General features: G+C 29.9%; 3 protein-coding genes across 3 annotated transcripts; 2 read left to right on the top strand and 1 right to left on the bottom strand.

Moving 5' to 3' along the window:
• The first annotated feature begins 123 nt into the window (after nt 1-123).
• Nucleotides 124-3,427, top strand: LOC130898423 (protein FAM185A-like). Its single transcript, XM_057807714.1, has 4 exons — nt 124-606; nt 789-988; nt 2,103-2,283; nt 2,577-3,427. The coding sequence occupies exons 1-4, from the start codon at nt 249-251 to the stop codon at nt 2,936-2,938; spliced, it is 1,101 nt and encodes a 366-aa protein (XP_057663697.1). The 5' UTR covers nt 124-248; the 3' UTR covers nt 2,939-3,427.
• A 623-nt stretch (nt 3,428-4,050) lies between these two features.
• LOC130898421 (ATP-dependent RNA helicase DDX54) lies at nt 4,051-11,586 on the bottom strand. The gene is made up of 11 exons (XM_057807711.1): nt 11,298-11,586; nt 11,079-11,246; nt 10,664-11,019; nt 10,425-10,593; nt 9,531-9,741; nt 7,850-8,064; nt 7,464-7,667; nt 6,674-6,987; nt 5,921-6,056; nt 4,550-4,700; nt 4,051-4,298 (listed from the first exon to the last, which is right to left on the bottom strand). The coding sequence occupies exons 1-11, from the start codon at nt 11,478-11,480 to the stop codon at nt 4,120-4,122; spliced, it is 2,286 nt and encodes a 761-aa protein (XP_057663694.1). The 5' UTR covers nt 11,481-11,586; the 3' UTR covers nt 4,051-4,119.
• LOC130898422 (60S ribosomal protein L5) lies at nt 11,533-17,241 on the top strand. The gene is made up of 5 exons (XM_057807713.1): nt 11,533-11,942; nt 12,152-12,402; nt 12,486-12,659; nt 15,282-15,558; nt 16,990-17,241. The coding sequence occupies exons 1-5, from the start codon at nt 11,940-11,942 to the stop codon at nt 17,179-17,181; spliced, it is 897 nt and encodes a 298-aa protein (XP_057663696.1). The 5' UTR covers nt 11,533-11,939; the 3' UTR covers nt 17,182-17,241.
• Nucleotides 17,242-17,824: the final 583 nt, after the last annotated feature.

The following is a 17,824-nucleotide window of genomic DNA, read 5'->3' as shown; positions in this document are numbered from 1 at the left end:
TAAATATGCCAGTATTTTATAACTATAGTTAATGCCTTGTATTCCAGATGACGCTAACTCAATAGAAGCAACTAACATTGACATGAACATATAAATATAGGTAATCTGTGGTCCATATTCCCCAGTAGTTCAAATAATCAATCTTATGTAGTTCAAGTGAACAGAACATTTTTATTATTTTTGAGGTTAAGCTGTGGATTAAAGATTCAAATATTTAGGAACCCAAATAACAATTGTCACGAAAATATATGTGGACTCCTTTCGTTTACATTAATACGATAAGCTTATTTTTCATTACTATCAGTATGAAATTATTAATGACAAATAAGAGATTAAATACCTATATCCTTAGAAAATATTCAAACGTAGTAAAAAGAGAGCTTCAAGTGCCTCCATTCTGTGAAGTTTATATTAATGTTCCTTACAATTTAATAATCAAACCGTTAAATGTTCATAAATATCCTAATTGTGATAAACTATTGATACAAAATAATGCAAAATTTGAAAAATCATTAGAATGTACTATAGGTGGGAATCACATTACAATATTTGACAAGTGCGAAGATACAAATAATATCGCTCAAGTTGAAATTCCTGTAAAATCTAGTAAGTAAAATCAAATGAACTTATGATATGGATAGAAAAGAGAAGATTCACATACCTAGGTCTCTTAAATCGAATTAATCACCTTCATAAACACATGTGAAATTTCAAATGTTTTATCAGTGATATTTTAGTAAAAATAAACTTTTCGTCTCACCTAATCATTATTTTAAACTTATTTGTAGATTTGTTTGTAAGTTCCAGAAAAGATATTAATGTAGGTCAACTAAATTGTGATAAAATCAATTTAAAATCAGTTGAAGGAAATATAAGCGTAGATAAATTTAATGGTAAATCTATACAAATCATTTCAAAAAATGGTAATATAAAACTAAAAGATGCAATTCAGGCATCTGAAATTCAAGTAGTAGTTACTGAAAATGGGGTAAGTGACGATGGTTATTTCTTGTTTTAAATAAGTTTTCAGTTATGCTTACTTGGTATTATTGCTCTTTATGAACCTATGCAAATACCACAAACTACAATGTCATATTTTTCAACTTTATCAATTTCTGTGGTTTAAATAATGTACTTTCTATGATAATAACATTTCTACAAAATCAAAACTAACTGCTATTTAAATGAAACGGGTTATAGTTTTTTCATACTCTAAGAAAGTGCCTTCACTACTGAAACCCATATAAAATTTGATAACTCAATTAATGGGAAGATAATGTGCAAGGCAGCTCTATTATAATACCCGGCCTTTTCCTTATAGTTTAAAGAGTTTGAGTTTTATAAAATTTGATTCTAATACTGTTTATGGCTCAAAATGAACAAACACAATGACGTTGGGACCATACATAATGCGAACCTGTTTAGATCAGGTATATAAATATAAGGTTATAGTCTATTTATTGCCTATCATATATTAACTAGAGGGTAGTCACTTTATTAGATTGTGAAAAATTCTATTAGTGGTGAAAAGAAATTAATTATCCTTATGTCCCATCATCACTAACAAAATATGAACTCCATAATTAGAAATGTTTGATAGATATATGTTTTCAACTCACACTTTCAAGGTTCTATCTCTTATTTTTAGGAATATTATCACCATTAAAAATTGATCTAGACCACCTTGTATAATTTGACAATCAATCAACAAAAAGTAGTATATCATTCCTGAGTTCCATAAAAAAGTCTAAACATGTGTTGATGCATTATCATTTTTGTAGATAATATATAAGTGACAATTTTATTTACCAAGATATTGTTTTTTTTATATTTATTTTTATCTTACCTTTGTATTGACTAGTGCATTTTGGGTTAGAATACAATGAACTGAATGCCTATCTCAGATTGTCATTCCATTTGACACACCATATCAAAGTGAGAACAGATGAACAGATATTATCAACTCAATTTGAAATAAGTCAGATCATTTGCAAAAGGAAAGCTATGATTAGCACCACTGTCTAATAACGCTGGGCATTGAATAAAATTATAAAACAGCTCAGTTGTCACATATCCAATTGTTTCATTATTTTAATTTGTAGTCAATTAATACTGGAAAATTACAAGGAATTTCTTCAAGATTGGAAACTAACAAAGGAGATATTACAGTTGAATCTTCATATTGTAATGAAAGTGTCTTCAAAACTTGCAATGGTGATTTGTCTTTATCAAATATTCATCAACATTGTGAAGTAATAATCAAGGAAGGTCATTTAAATATTAGTAAGTATAATAAGGCAATAGGAAATATAAGTATATAATATATTTTACAAAAACAGTTCCTGGATAATTATAACTAATCAAGGGTAAGGCAGTGTTTTCTATATTTATAATAATCAAGTTACTCACTCAATATTGTTTATTAGTAAGCTATCAAATATTATAAACTGGATATTTTTTTTATTCTATAATTTCATGTAGTTATTTCTATGCGAGTTGATGAAAGATTTGTGGTTCAATATTTTAATTGGAATATTAAAGCAATGTAACTACAATCGAACACTTTTACTTTTTAGCTAGTTTTGATGGCAAACTCACCGCTACAGTAGACAAAGGTGATGCTGATATACACCTATCAAGAATCACAGGAAACTCTGAAGTAAACATTAAAAAAGGATCTTTACATTTAAAATTAGCAGAATTATGTCAAGATTACATCAAATTCATACTCAAATCTGATTATTGTGATGTGGGAAAACAATTTAAATTTGATTATAGGGAACCAGGTTGTGTTATAATTAATCCAGAAGTCGTTGAAGAATATTTAGCAGTTGTGAATTGCTTACAAGGATCAATATTAGTACAAAATGTTAGTTGGCAAGAAATGATGAAACTTAAGTTGAAAAAATTTCATTTTGATCAAGACTCAACTGTTTGATTCGGAGATATGGATTTCTAAGTAGGATAGCTCGAACGATGAAAGTTAACCTTTGGGACTGTAGGAAATTGGGATTCAATTAATAAGATGTCAAATTAGGTTTAAATATAAAAAAAGACCAGTAACCAATAAAGATTTTTTCACATGAAAACTGGGGAAAATTAATATTTGCACTTTTTAATAGGGCTAAGGAATCTACCAACTTGATTCTGTTTTAAAAATTAGTTCGAAAGTCAAAAGTAAAGTTTAATCTCTATCAGTCGTGCACATACAAATAATAACGATTAAAATAGATTTTGTTATTTCGGCTGTCTACCTTGCAGGTAAATAATTGTTAAATATTCAAATAGAAATCCAATTCCAACAAATTTGCTTACCAACCTATCACACCAAAACTGATCAATGGTGATGAATTGATAAACTTGCAAGTTTAACCTATTCAACAATAAAATGTGTGTGAATATTAAATCAATAAATATGTTACAATAAGACCAGTCTTATTATTCAAGAAATAATAAAATTAAATCATTATATGATATAGAAGTACAAAAAAATACTGCACAGTTGAAATAGTAGATATGCTTTAAATTTTGCGAAGCTGAAAGCTTTCATTACATATTAGGATATCTATGAAAGATGGTTACAAACTTCTTCATTGAAAGAATACACTTTTTTTGTGGTATTTCATATAAAATGGGCTACTAAATATGGACTGCATCACCATAAGTCTTAAAGCATCTAAAAGATATCCAAACTCGTTTGGGATTCCCTAGAAAAATTAAACGAGCTACACAAGAAAAATAAAGTTACCCTACAATGAATTTCAGAACACCCAGGACTTTCAATTGAAGTACATTGATTTGTGAATGGAAAAAATGCCAATTTTATATCTTAAAATATAGTTTAAGGACAATATAAGTGATCACCATCCATACTTTTTTAAAGTTAAAGTTCTTAATCGCTTCTTAAAATTGTTGCAAATAAAATACACCACTAAGGTCCTCATAGAGCTAAAATATTCTGTAACATTGGAGTAATTGCCTCTTCTAATCCTGTGTATATTCACATTAAACACTGCCATAGATACAAAAGACAATAAATCATACAATGAATGTCACTTAAATTATATTGCAGAAAAATAAATTTATTCAATAATAGAAATTTCAAACATAGATAAATTCTTAACGTTTTCCTTTCTTTCCTTTTTTTGATTTCCCCTTTTTCTGTCTTTGTTTCCTCTTCTCGGCTATTAACCGAGCCTTTACAATTTGATCAGTTGATTTAAGCTCTGATTTTCTTTGTTTCATCTTAACTTTCTCATTATGTCTTGCCCAATGAGTGTGAGGGTTTCTCACAGGAACTAAAATTTCAAAATAAATTTCTTTATTTTCTAATTCCTTAGACCTCTTAAATATGTTTATGTTTTTAAGTCTTCTTGATTTCAGGTCTTTTCTGTTATAAAATTAGTTTTTTTTTACTAATTTTATAACAGAAGAAACCTAAAATCAAGATGATTTAAAACATAAAGATTAAAATTTATATACATAGTTTTGAACACAAGAAATTATTGCAAGAATAATAAAGACACATATATAATGAAATAAAAATTACCCTTTGGAGCAGATATATCATCTTCATCATTATCATCAAACCCATCTTGATCAGCTTTCGTTTTTTGTTTCCATTGTTCATATCTATCACTTTTATAAGTAGCAGGTATCCATACACCAGCTTCTGTTTTAATTTTGCCTGTTCTTGTATCCTAAAAAACGACAATTGAATTATATTTCTTTTTTAAGTGTACAAAGAGAATGACAGGTCCCATCTGTTCACTGAATATTTAGTTCATCATCAACTATAAGCACCCACTTCCTCGATTCTAGTGCTTTCAGAAATCAAATGTATCATTAGATGCAAAAGTGAGAAAAAAACATAAGTTGTGTTATAACATATCAATCAACATGTTATGTTTTTAGTCAATTATTTTCCTATTTCTTTATGTGGCAAAGTAGTTACTTCTGTGTTATATTCACTCACAACTTCTAAAAGAAATTAATTTGTTATCATCTCCAACTCCTCAAAAAGTTTAATGGAATTCCAGTTTTGATTTCAACGCCTACCAAAGCAGAACTTTTACAAATTTGCGAATTATTTTTTTCACTCGCTGGTAAGTTTAATGTTTTGCTTTTTATATGTTCTCCATTTTATCTAGATCTGTTCTACCTCCTATTTTCTAGAGAAAAAAACTAAGTTACCAACAATTATATCGCCAACTCTACAATTGACGGATGAAACCATTCCAACTTTCCTAAGAAAAGTTTCAGTTCTCTAGTCATAGTTTTTCTCAATTTATAACTGCTTTGTGTTCGATTTGCATACGCAGTTAATACGAATTTTATTACTTATTCAATAAATGAATTATTGCTGAAACTTTTTTATTGTTCCCATCAATTTTTCTCAAAATCGTATTAGAGGATAGTTTTATTTTTTTTTTGGAAATTCAATTATTTGGAAGGTCCATCTTTTTCACCAATATTAGTTGTTGAAGGAAAATCTGTTTATAGCTCATAAACGAGCTACTATGTAGGACTATAATTACTACTATTGCAGTCATTTGTCACTAATAACTCATAGACATTGGAATGTTCAGTATGTAGAGGTACCAAACAAGGTTGGAGACCACACAATTGATTATTATTTATTAGTTATCGTCGCTAAAGGAGTAAATAATCGTTACTTGTATTTGCTTCACATAAACGGATATCTAAACAAATAAAAACTCGCAAATTAATTCAAAGAACGAAGAGACTTGAGAAACGTCCTTATTTCATTTTCATACAAACAACGAAGTTGATAAGAATAGACAATACCTGAAGACCCAAACATAATGGTAAAAGAATAATCACATATTAAGAACATTGAAACAAAAATATAATAAAACCAAAGCATATTATTCACACTGCTGTTTACAGTTATACGTACAGAAGCAGCAACCATTTTCTTCTTCTTTCTATCCCAAACTTTCAATTGTCTACTCATTTTCATTTGTTCTCTTGAATCGCCCACCAAATCTAATTGAGCACTCATTGCTTCTTTTTGGAAATTATTGACCGCTAGTCTGAAATGAAAATAAAATTATTATTTTTATGAAACGGAAATTCAAATAACAACTAAAAATTATCCATATTTGCTACCAACACATGCTTGTTTGAACTATCAATACATATTTTGTAGTGGTTTGAAAAATAATTATTCACTTCATGATACACACCATGACAAGAAGAATAATTTTTGTTGGAAACATGCTGCAATCATCACAACCACTCACAAAATTTATTTTACATGTTGCTGGATGATAATTTATTTTTGCCATGAGGATTTAAATTCAAAATATGGTGTTACTAATATCTAATTGGACTAGGTAAAATGATCATAAATGTAGAGTTGAAAAAGATTACTATGAGAATAATGAGCATCACATCGGAAGACTGAATCCAATCAGTTAGGACACTATTTAAAGTTTTAGGAGTATAATGGTTGATATTTAAACTCAATTTTAATTACCCATAAACCTTGAAAGGTTTTTAATGATTTTTTTATTTAATATTAAATGGAATTTTCACTTGAGAAATTAATAACTATGAAGATGAGAACAGCTATAAAATATTACTTTCCATATATCATTAATATTTTGATACAACGTAATATATTAAAATTATTAAATAAATGCCTTACCCCTCTTCTGTATGCCGATCGGATGGTGCATAAGGAATATAATTTTCGTCCTGAACTTTCCGTTTCTTGCTCTTTTTGTACAATATATCCATTTTTCTCTTTTTAGGTAAAACCACACTAGAGAATGTGTCATTAATATCATCATTATTACTACATTGCAATTTGGATTCTTCAGCATCAAGTACTTCCATTACTGCTTTCCTTTTATTCACTGTTTGATGATGTGCTATTATTTTATCTTTATGGAAAGCTCGTTTTTTCTTCATAGTCATATATTCTTCAGATTTATTTTTTCCACAAATTTCAAATATTGTCTGAAAACATATATATAAATAAATATCTACTCCTTTGAATTGTATCATGAATTGAAACAAGCTTTGAAGACTATTATTACTAGTTGTGGTACTATTAGGTTTGTTTACTGGATGTTCGAAACAATTTTACAAATAAGCGATATTTGTTTTAGGTAAATTAAATGATTGTCACCTGGTAAGAACTGCACATACCTTTCATAGACTCATAGATAGAACTAAATTGAATATCGCCACACACAACGCAAAAATCGGAAATCAAAAAATTTGAAATCTGTGCAGGATTAAAAAGGAATAAGCCCAAAAAAGTCTTCTATTTGATGAGGTATATGATTCACAATTGTAATGATTTATTATAGAACTATAAATTTACTTTTTCAATAATGTTCCAGTTTTAGTTAATTAATTTTTCTTAAATATTGACAGATACCGAGTAATATAAAAAAATATTCAATGTCTAATTTGTCAAAACTCTTTACCCCTTGCGGTCTGTAGTTTTTCATTTTGTCCAAAATATTCTCTATTTCTTGTTCGTTGTTTTCTTCTATTTTTTTAAAAATAGGGTGTACCCAACAAGATGAAAGAGGCAATTCTTTAACCCTTCTATTGCTGTCAGATGATGCATTAGGTCGAGTTCTGATATATTGTTGATAGCCATTCTCTGATACTTTTCTTACGGATATCTGAAATTTTATATATTTATGAAATCATCAATATACTTTCTGGGTGTTACAAAATGTAGCTGTAATTAAAAAAATTTTTAATATTGAAACATTTTCTCTTAATTTAATTATTATTAAAAAAATGCATAATAAAGTCACACGGTTAAAGTGACAAATTAGAGAAATGTATATAATATTCTTACTAATTCCATATTATTTTCATGCAGCGTTAATAAGGTGCTTTGCTGTTCTTCGAGTAGAGATTGAGGAATCCTGCCCACAGTTCCATTTCTATTAACAGCAGTTGTAATTGAAAGTGTACGTCCCAAAAAGAGATGTAAATCTAACAGGTAAGCAAACTCATCTGGAGAAACTAATGAGAAAGATGTACCACTTCTACCTGCTCTAGCACATCGACCTTAAAAATTAAAATAATGAAATAGCATATTTTAATATGAATAATTACTGTCCTATTAGCTTAATCAAATTAGGAGGGAAAAGTGAATTGTTCAAAAAATTAGACCCTTTAACACTTACACGTACCTTAGAATTATGAATACATCATCATTGGTTATAATGACAGTTATTATTATAAATAAAAAATCTCCAAATTACTAAATATGAGCCCCATCTCAGTAAAGTTGGCCCAGAAATGAAAACTATATTTTTAAAAGAATTTACATATTAAAGAAAGTAAATTAAAAATTGCCACACATTTATGACAATAAATGATATATTAATCCAATTTTAATCTAAAACACAAAATTTCTTTAACAGGGAAAAAATATCTTTTGAATTAAAATTTTTAAAAATCATAGAATCCAACATTGTGGTGTTACATTGCCTTTTTACTGCTTCTGTTTATGTTGACATACTATCAACTACTGTTTGACAGCCTTATAGTATCCAAATTTCTTAGAGGCAAGTTGATTTCACTTTTTTTCAACAAAGTATGCCAGAAGGTTTCAATAGGCGAGAAATCTGGACCCTTATTTTAAACTGGAACATGTTTTCTGATACTTATCTTCTACTTTTGAAGCCATATAACAAGAGGCACCATTTGTTGGAAAATACATTCAATATTATTTGAACGCATGTCTTGAGTTTGAGGTGTCAAATTATTTTGACTTATCAACATTCATAATACCTGTAAGTTTCCTGTTGGACTAAGGGCATACTTCAAATCTGGCTACTTCACTCAAATTATGTATTTCCATTAGTTTTGCAAACCTCAATTTATGTTTTCCTCTGCTAATATATTTTCAACCTGTTATTATTTTGCTCTTGTATAAAAGATGAAAAAAGCTTCCTATGATAGTTTCAAAAATCAGCTTTTTAGTCATCATTTGAAAAGTTGCTGTTGCAAAAAGTTTTTGTGGTTGCATTATTCCATAATATTTTAATTAGTTGTAATTATCGCGCCTTTTTAAAGTTTTTGTTTTAAAATTTGTTCTTGAAATAATGCAGGTAACTTCTGATCACTGAACCCTTTGTTTTGTATAATTTAATATTTCAAGCAGTATGTCTTTACTTATTAACATTATCAGCGATTTGAGAAGCGTTTTGCCCTGTTAAATGCGAATTATAATATATAAAATGGCCTTTTAGCAATGTCAAATATTATTTTTTTACAAAGCATACCTTTACCGTATTGAATCTGGTAAACAGATTTTCAAACTTAAGTTGTATCTTAAATCTAGTTTGCTAACCATTAACCATTTTATAAAGACCAATAGTTTTGTTATTTACTGTTAATATTGGAAAAAAATTATTTGCTTTGCAATAAACTCTTAAATATCATGTTTTGGGGAGATGGGTCAACTCCACTCAATATAGAAAGAATTAGAAAACAATTTGATACAACTAATTAAATATATTTCTCACCTACTCGATGTACAAATAATTTTGATTTGGCTGGAAAATTGTAGTTGATAACATTATCCAACAATGGTATGTCAATACCTCTGGCTGCAACATCTGTAACTATAAGCACTTTTACTTTACCAAGACTAAATTTAGCAGCATGAATTTTCCTTGCAGATGGATCGAGATCTGAATATATGTAGGTATTACTAATACCAACTTTATCTAACACCTGAAACATAATAAATAGATTAGGTAAAACAAATAGCAAAAACCAATATTCATTTCTGTTCAACAATTTAAATTCGTGATTCAACAGTCACATTACCATAAAAATCATAAAAAACTGCCTTTTGTTTATATAACATAATTTTTAGATAAAAATTTGTATAATTCAAATATCAATAACTATATTGATTGATTTCCAATTCAGCTTTTTGAGCTTTTGCCTATTTTTAAAAAATAATTTTATTAGTCAGATGTGTAACTAACGCTGCACTCTTAACCTATTCTGCTTCTCTCAATTCCAAATATTTTTGCGAGTATTTTTGAATCTGGGCGATTTGGAAAAAAATATAATATGTATGCTGCAGTAAAGTCTGGTTAGTTGCCTCTCAACTAATCTAAAGCCTCGTGACAAAAAATATGACTTTAGTGCCTTGATACATAAATATTATTTCAATTAATGCTTTTTACAAAATTATTTCAGTGCCACTAATATACCTTACCATATGTTTATATACAATGATTTATTGTTTTCATATAAAACTATAATGCCAGCATGCAAACACTTGTTTATGACAAGCAATTATGACTGATAGAATCATCCTCTAAAGGCACTGAAAAACATCTATTTATTTTAACGAAGTGGTTTTTCTGTTTCAAATATTAAGATAATTTAATGAAAAGACATACCATATGTAAATATTCAACATGATGTTTTGTTGCTGCAAAAACAACAGTCTGTTGTTTAGAATCTATGTAAGATTGAAGGAGTACTAATAAAGCTGATAATTTTTCTTCTGGCTTAACAGTGAAATACCAACACACCAGTTCTTCAGGTAATTTAGATTCCACGTCCAATCTAAAATCATTTAAAATAATTATCAGATATTTTGGTTAAATTGAATTTTGAGACAAAAAATTGTAGATACCTAATCAAGACTGGATCACTTAATCCAGCTTTTGCAAATTCTACCAAAACTTTTGGCAAAGTAGCAGAAAACAGGACTGTCTGTCGTGTATCAGGTAATCTTCTAATTATTTCTGTCAACTGATCACCTAATCCCATTTCAAATAATCTGTCAGCCTCATCGAAAACAACATATTCTATGCTATTCAATTTCAGTTCCATTTCAACACAAACATGTAAAAATCTTCCTGGAGTAGCAACTATGATATCTGGATTTCCATGGATAGCTGAAAATTGATTATCCATAGAATCTCCTCCCAAAATTACAGCTGCTTTTAGATCCAAAAATCGACCCAATTCTTTAATGAATTTCAATGTCTAAAATAATAAAATAGGTAATGATTGAATCTCATTAAATATTTATAATCAGCCTTTACTTGTAGAGCAAGTTCTCTTGTAGGTGAAAAAATTAAAGCTCGGGCTCCGGTTTTAGCGATACGCATTTTTAATTTTTCAAATAAAGGTATTAAGAAAGCAGCAGTTTTCCCACTTCCCGTTCTAGCCATAGCTACAACATCTTTACCTTCCATTATTATAGGAATAGTCTGAAAATCGATAAAATAAAGTTCAGTTAAAAATTAAAAACAGAAATTTACTTTTCTTTGAATGGGTGTTGGTTGTTTATACCCTCGTTTAGTAATTCCTTTAATAACGTTGTAATTTAGATGCATAGATTGGAAACCTCCTCCTTTTTTCTTTTCTTTCTTTTTTTGTGTGCCATCTTCAGTATTATCAATTTTACTATCGTTGGCATCTGAAAAGCCTGGAATATCATTCATTGTTTAGTTATTCTATATGCAGATTTGAAGACAGATATAAATTGAAATTTAAGGTTAGTCGCATATGTAAAATGAAGTGTCTAAATGTTCAAACTATCGGAACTGTAAAGGTTGTTTTCTACAGTTTTTTATAAACTATTGTACGCACAATGTCAATGTGGATGTATCTAGAAAAGGTGCAATACTTATTTGAAACGTTTATACGCGAATATTTGTATATTAAAGCTTTTAAATTTTATATAAATTAGAATTAGAATGCAATAATAACAAGATTAATCAAGCTGGGTCTCAAAAATTGTCTGTGAAATTTTGTGTCTTAAAATTAGTTCATATTCTGAGTCGAAAAGAAGAATTAAACATCTGTCACTTAAGATCGTATTTCCGACCTGTCTTTTCTAGTGCAGAACACAGAGGAGGTTACACACAATCGTGTAGTTGTGGAAGCATTGATATAAAGAAATGGTAAGCAATATTAAAAAAATATTATCATTTTACGGTACTTAATCGAGTGATACATCGGGATATAACATTTTCAATAATTGATTTATATACAAGTTCAAGATATTTTTAGAATTACTTTACACACCTTATTTTAGAAAGATCATTTACAATAACTTCCATTGTTGAGATAGCCTTCAAGTTACTTATTCTGTTTTAAATTCTATTTTCAGGCTTTCGTTAAAGTTGTTAAGAACAAGCAATACTTCAAACGGTACCAAGTTAAGTTCAAGAGGCGTAGGCAAGGAAAAACTGATTACTATGCTCGTAAACGTCTCATCGTTCAGGATAAGAACAAGTACAATACTCCCAAGTACCGTTTGATTGTACGATTTTCGAATCGTAATATCACCTGTCAGATTGGTTATTCTCGTATTGAAGGAGATAAAATTCTCTGTGCTGCTTACTCTCATGAGTTGCCAAGGTAATCAGTTTATTGAATTTTAATGTTTACATTTATATATATCCAGTTTAACGTCAGGTCTCAAATGATCATAATTTTTCAAGATATGGGATCAAAACTGGTCTGACCAATTATGCTGCAGCTTATGCAACTGGTTTGTTACTAGCCCGACGTCTGTTGAAAAAGTTGGGTCTTGACAATTTATATGCTGGTAATACTGAAATTAATGGTGATGAATACAATGTTGAGAATGTTGATAGTGGACCAGGAGCATTTAGGTATGTTGATTAACAACTGTATTTCTTGTAATAAGTATATGGGTAAGTTTTTGCTTTTAGGATCAATGTTTTTCAATTATAATAAACTCTAGGGCAACGGCCCACCTCAGTTGGTAAATACCGGATCCCGTAAGATCTCCGAAGTGAAACTGCTGAGGGCGCGGTCAGATCTTGATGGTTGACCTCTTGGGTAAACTGCGTGCTGTTGCCTAAGTAATGAGTCAACATTCAAGTCTGGCGTCGTATTGATATTTGCAGATGGCAAACTTTATTGTTTCCATTGAAAAGTAAGTTATCAAGTTGGTTACATGTAGATCATTTGTTAATTATCTACCAATTTAGATAATACAGAGTGTACCATGATCAGCTGATTAAACATTTATATAGGAAACTATGGTTGATATTGTTTTATTTCAAGTGATACTGGAAGTGGAGTTTTTTGAAAAGTTTATTTGATTGATCATTTTTTATTACATTTTGAGAAAGAATTTTAACCTACTATTTAACCAAATTTGTTTAAAATAGCAAAGTCAGAAATTTTCAAAATTTGTTTGATTATTAATGATGAGTGACCTCATCATTTTACGTCAGCTGTTGAAACACCGAAAGGTGTCCTTCGCTCCAGTGGGAGCTATATAACAATGAGAGCATAAAGATATTAAAACTTTATTTATATAAAAAAATTACAATAATTCCCCTTATAACGCATTTTCATATTAAGCAATTTTGATCCCTATTATAATGTGGAGATGTCCAACATTATATATAGTTCATAATTAGTTTTGCACTTGTGTAAATCGGGTTGTTATAAAATTAAATAGAATTATTTTATGAAGTTTCTATTAAACCATGACAAGTGAAAAGGAATCAAAACCCTAGTTAAAAACGAAATTTGTTTCTCTACAATAAAATTATATTTTGGATTAGCTTTATTGGGGGTCATAAAAAAGTGTTTTACAAAAATACTCCTACAATGTGGAACTAATCGATCATATTTTAGGGGGATTACTGTATATGGGTGCTCAGAAATTGAAATCAAATATTTTAAAATTCCAAAAATGAAATAACATGCATATGTAAAGTTGATATCATTAAAACAGCTTTTCAAGACATTTTCAAATCACATATATTTTAAGAATGTAATCAATTCTCTCTCTACCAACTTATAATACATTTTGTGAATTAAATGAATCATTGTCTTAAAAGGTTAATGTAACAGTGTTAATGAGTATGTTACATTTAATAGTTTGATGAAGCAGAACTATTACACATACAACCTCATAACTAAGTTAATGGTATCATTTGGAAGAATTGTCAAAAAACAAATTCTCAATTTTCATCAAACAATATTAAATTTTTATCACTTATCTGTGAAACCTTACTTCTGTAATATTGCAATACAGCAAGGTTGCACATTTAGAACCTTATGGTGCAGATCATTCACAATTGTAGACATGTTCACTTAGAAAATAGGTTGAATGTGCAAACTGAAAATATTGTTTAATATTACCCTTTAATCAATATGCCGATTGATCAAATTTTTATCTTGAAAATTCTCAAATTTTTGTTCCTCTAAGCCTCATCCTCTCAAATCAGTTTTTGTTCTTTCTGAGTTTTGATTGATTCATTTAACAAAAATCATTCCTGCTATTAAATTCTAAACCAACGAGATAAAGGTGTAATTCTGTAAATTGTTATTACAAGCAGACGTGGCTCATAAAAACAGTTTGGCTGCAGATGCCCAGAACGTCAATTGATCAAGACTCCTTCCTATAGAGAAGTGCAAGCTTGTGAAATCTGCTACCAAAGTACGTCTTTTCCGAACACTACAACCTACAAAAGTTTAAGGTCAATAACCACAGGCATTTCTACACGGCAGACGTCGCTCGAACTACTCAAGTGTAATAAGGTTTACTCTCTTGTGCTTGCTTTTTACATAAAAAAATGTATTCCCAAATTTTTCTTCATCTACTAAGTAATTCCCTAGATATTCTCTGAAGTATGTCAAAACTAAAATTTTGTTTGTATCAGGTGCGCTTAAGAAACTATTTTTGATTTGCGTCTGATTTTCATTGTGTCTATGAGTATCTAGTCTAGTTTTTCGAGTTCTATAAAGACATTATTTCAGATCAGTTGTCTTAAACTTCTATTTATAGTTAACATTTTGAAATTATTCTAATCTGCAACAAGATTATTGAACTTTCAAGACAACGTAGAATATTCTATTGATGTGTGATTATGTTGGCACGAACTGAGAAGATATTCCTATTTTACAATATTTCAACTAAAACTAGCTCGTGGAAAACACTCATACAAAAATTTTCTGCCAAATAATCAGAAGTTTCTGTTGTAAATGTGGACTCTGCTCATTATGGTGTAACCTGTACAGATATTAGAGTATGATGTTTTATGATGAACTTTTGACACATGCGCGTCATCTGATTTGGTAATTGAAGCTTATTAAAGGTTTCTCTACATGTTTTATGTTAGAGCAAGTGCCTTTGTCTGCAACAAGAATCCAAAGATCTTTGATTATAAAGTGTCTCTGATTTATTCTGTTTATTTATTTAATTTTATTGTGAAACTTTCTAATATTAAGATAAATTCTTTTTTTTGTAATAGGTGTTATTTGGATACTGGTTTAAACCGTACAAGCACAGGAGCCCGTGTTTTTGGAGCCATGAAAGGAGCTGTAGATGGTGGCTTGAACATTCCTCACTCTACAAAACGTTTCCCAGGTTTTGACAGTGAATCAAAAAGCTTCAATGCTGAAGTTCACCGTAACCATATTTTTGGTATCCATGTTGCTGATTACATGAAGTCTTTGGAAGAAGAGGATCCAGAGGCTTTCAAGAGACAATTTAGCCAATACATTAAATTGGGAATCAATGCTGATCAAGTAAGTTATTTCCAATCGGAAGTTTATTCCTTCATTTCATATTTAGATTTTTTATTTTTACAATTTTTTTATCAATAATTTGCTCGAATAAATTAAAATCGATTTTACAATTTGATGAAATCAAGATGATTGAAAATTGAAAAAAGTCCAATTTAAATTACTGCAGTTTCTAAATTTGGACTGTTGTGTCGCAATTGGACTACAGAAATTCATGTTTTGTTCTTAATTTTGACAATGCAATGTTAACATTAATGTAAAACATGAAACAAGTTCATAATAAATTAAAAAATGTTAGTATGTTCAGGTTAATGCACTTAATGTATTTTGAATGACTCTTGGTAATAGCTGTTCATTGTAGTTTGCATAATTATTTGTTTTATGTGTATGATATATTACTTTAAACCCATGTCAAGCTAAATTTGTAGTGATGAAATGGCTTTGTAAAAAGTGGATGAGGTGAAAAATTGCACTACTAAATTCCACTATGATACACAGCTATGTGATGCTATACAAACGACCGCCTGGGATTTAGTATCCCAGTAGATTGTTCGAGTAACTGATTTGTTTCCTGTGTACCACATTTTTTTTATTGTCCTGTACTCAATATCCACAAAAGGAATCAGGTCCTATGGAGGGTTTAATCACCTCTGCTTTGGCTAGTCTATCTGCTATTTCATTTCCTTCCACTCCAGTGAATTTTCTTTTTTTTGCCTAGTTCATTTAATATGTCCAGGCATTACCAAACCAACATTGGTAGTGCTTGGCTGCTAGGCTATCGAATAAGATTTCTAGTGTGGTGTTTTGATTCCATATTTACAGCTTAATGTGTCCATTTCGGCACTTCATCGTGATGGATATTCCAGATTTAATCACTTTCTTTGGGAGGTTTCGGCTTATCCCTGATGACTCCTTCCCTGAACATTCTGATTGAGGTTGTTTTTGTCACCTTTGACAATAGTATATGGAGGAGTTGAAGCTTTAAGATCAATTCCAATGCAGCCAATGTGGTACATTTTCCTCATTAATCATACTGTATATATAGATGATAAATGAAGGTGTTTGCCACTACACTGCACTTCCAGTTCTTTATGCTGTTCTGAAACCATCTTTGTACTATTTCTAGTGTGGTATTTATTTTTACTGCATCTGATTTTACAACTGTTTGTCGAAGCTGAACTTTTTTAGATATTTCATCTTAATGCATATCCCAGATTAAATCACTTTTTTCAGGGAGGTTTATTCCTTTCCCTTCTCTGAATATTCTGAGGAAATTTTAGAATCACTTTTTCTAGACATTGAGTACATTTTACATGAATCACTTTGTATATAGATGAATGAATAAAAATCTGATTCTTTTTTTTAAGTATTTACTCGTTCTCCCCAGTTATAAAAACGGTATATCTTATGGAAATATTTTTTTTATTTTTCTAGTTGGAAACGATTTACAAAAATGCACACGCCGCTATTCGTGCTAATCCAGAAATGGAAAAGAAGGCAGACAAACCTGCTCCTACCACAACCAAGAGATGGAACCGCAGGAAGCTCACCTTGGCCGAACGCAAAGACCGTGTTGCACAAAAGAAAAAATCTTTCTTGGCCAAGCTCCAACAACAAGAAGCTTAAAATTATTCTTTTGTATTTTATCATGGATATTGTATTGAATAAATACACACACGAGGCTCATTTCTTTTTATTCAAATTTTAAACTCTTCCAAGCTTTAAGTTATTTTTCTTCCTGTGTACTTTGTCTCCAAACTATTTGGGATGGGAGTTTCTCCGAAAATATTGGAGGGAGAAGAGATGAGGAGATTTCTTGGATTATTGTTTCTGATATACTTTTACACTGCAGGGTTGGGATTGTGATTAGGTGTGTCCGTATACCATCGCTTAAGGGACAAAACAATGGAGTAATAAAATGGTTCCACGAACCAAACAGCTTTTGAGGTTGTTGGTTATGCATTTTTTGTATAGGAACAGCTATAGCTGCGGTTTTATTATCCCCTATCTTTGGCCGACGAACGGGTTCACAGGGTATAAGAAAACCTGCAAAACTAATGATATCTGAGACCGGATATTAGCTATAAAAGTAACGCAATATAGGAGAAAAATGGAAATGAACTGAACTTGTCAGCTAGTATTTACAAAAGAAATGCAAATCCTATCATTTAAAGATTTTGGTCATTTTTATTATAGATTGTGCCCATATGTGGAATTAGTTTTCTCTGTCTTGGTCAATTTTAGAAAATGTCTTATTTGTGCTATCTCA

The sequence above is a fragment of the Diorhabda carinulata genome, chromosome 10 (genome assembly GCF_026250575.1).
Source record: "Diorhabda carinulata isolate Delta chromosome 10, icDioCari1.1, whole genome shotgun sequence".
NCBI lineage: Eukaryota > Metazoa > Arthropoda > Insecta > Coleoptera > Chrysomelidae > Diorhabda > Diorhabda carinulata.
This window is presented reverse-complemented; position numbering and strand designations above follow the sequence as displayed.

Bases quoted from the DNA above. Each gene is read 5' to 3' on its own strand.
- LOC130898423 (XM_057807714.1), top strand. From the start codon at position 249: ATGTGGACTCCTTTCGTTTACATTAATACGATAAGCTTATTTTTCATT. The intron at 989-2,102 runs GTAAGTGACGAT...TTTAATTTGTAG, and splicing joins TAGTAGTTACTGAAAATGGG to TCAATTAATACTGGAAAATT. The intron at 2,284-2,576 runs GTAAGTATAATA...TTTACTTTTTAG, and splicing joins GGAAGGTCATTTAAATATTA to CTAGTTTTGATGGCAAACTC.
- LOC130898422 (XM_057807713.1), top strand. The intron at 12,660-15,281 runs GTATGTTGATTA...TTTTTGTAATAG, and splicing joins AGTGGACCAGGAGCATTTAG to GTGTTATTTGGATACTGGTT. The intron at 15,559-16,989 runs GTAAGTTATTTC...TTATTTTTCTAG, and splicing joins TGGGAATCAATGCTGATCAA to TTGGAAACGATTTACAAAAA.
- LOC130898421 (XM_057807711.1), bottom strand. From the start codon at position 11,480: ATGAATGATATTCCAGGCTTTTCAGATGCCAACGATAGTAAAATTGAT. The intron at 9,742-10,424 runs GTATGTCTTTTC...ATTATGTTTCAG, and splicing joins ATGTTGAATATTTACATATG to GTGTTAGATAAAGTTGGTAT. The intron at 4,701-5,920 runs GTACGTATAACT...GTCGTTTTTTAG, and splicing joins AGAAAATGGTTGCTGCTTCT to GATACAAGAACAGGCAAAAT.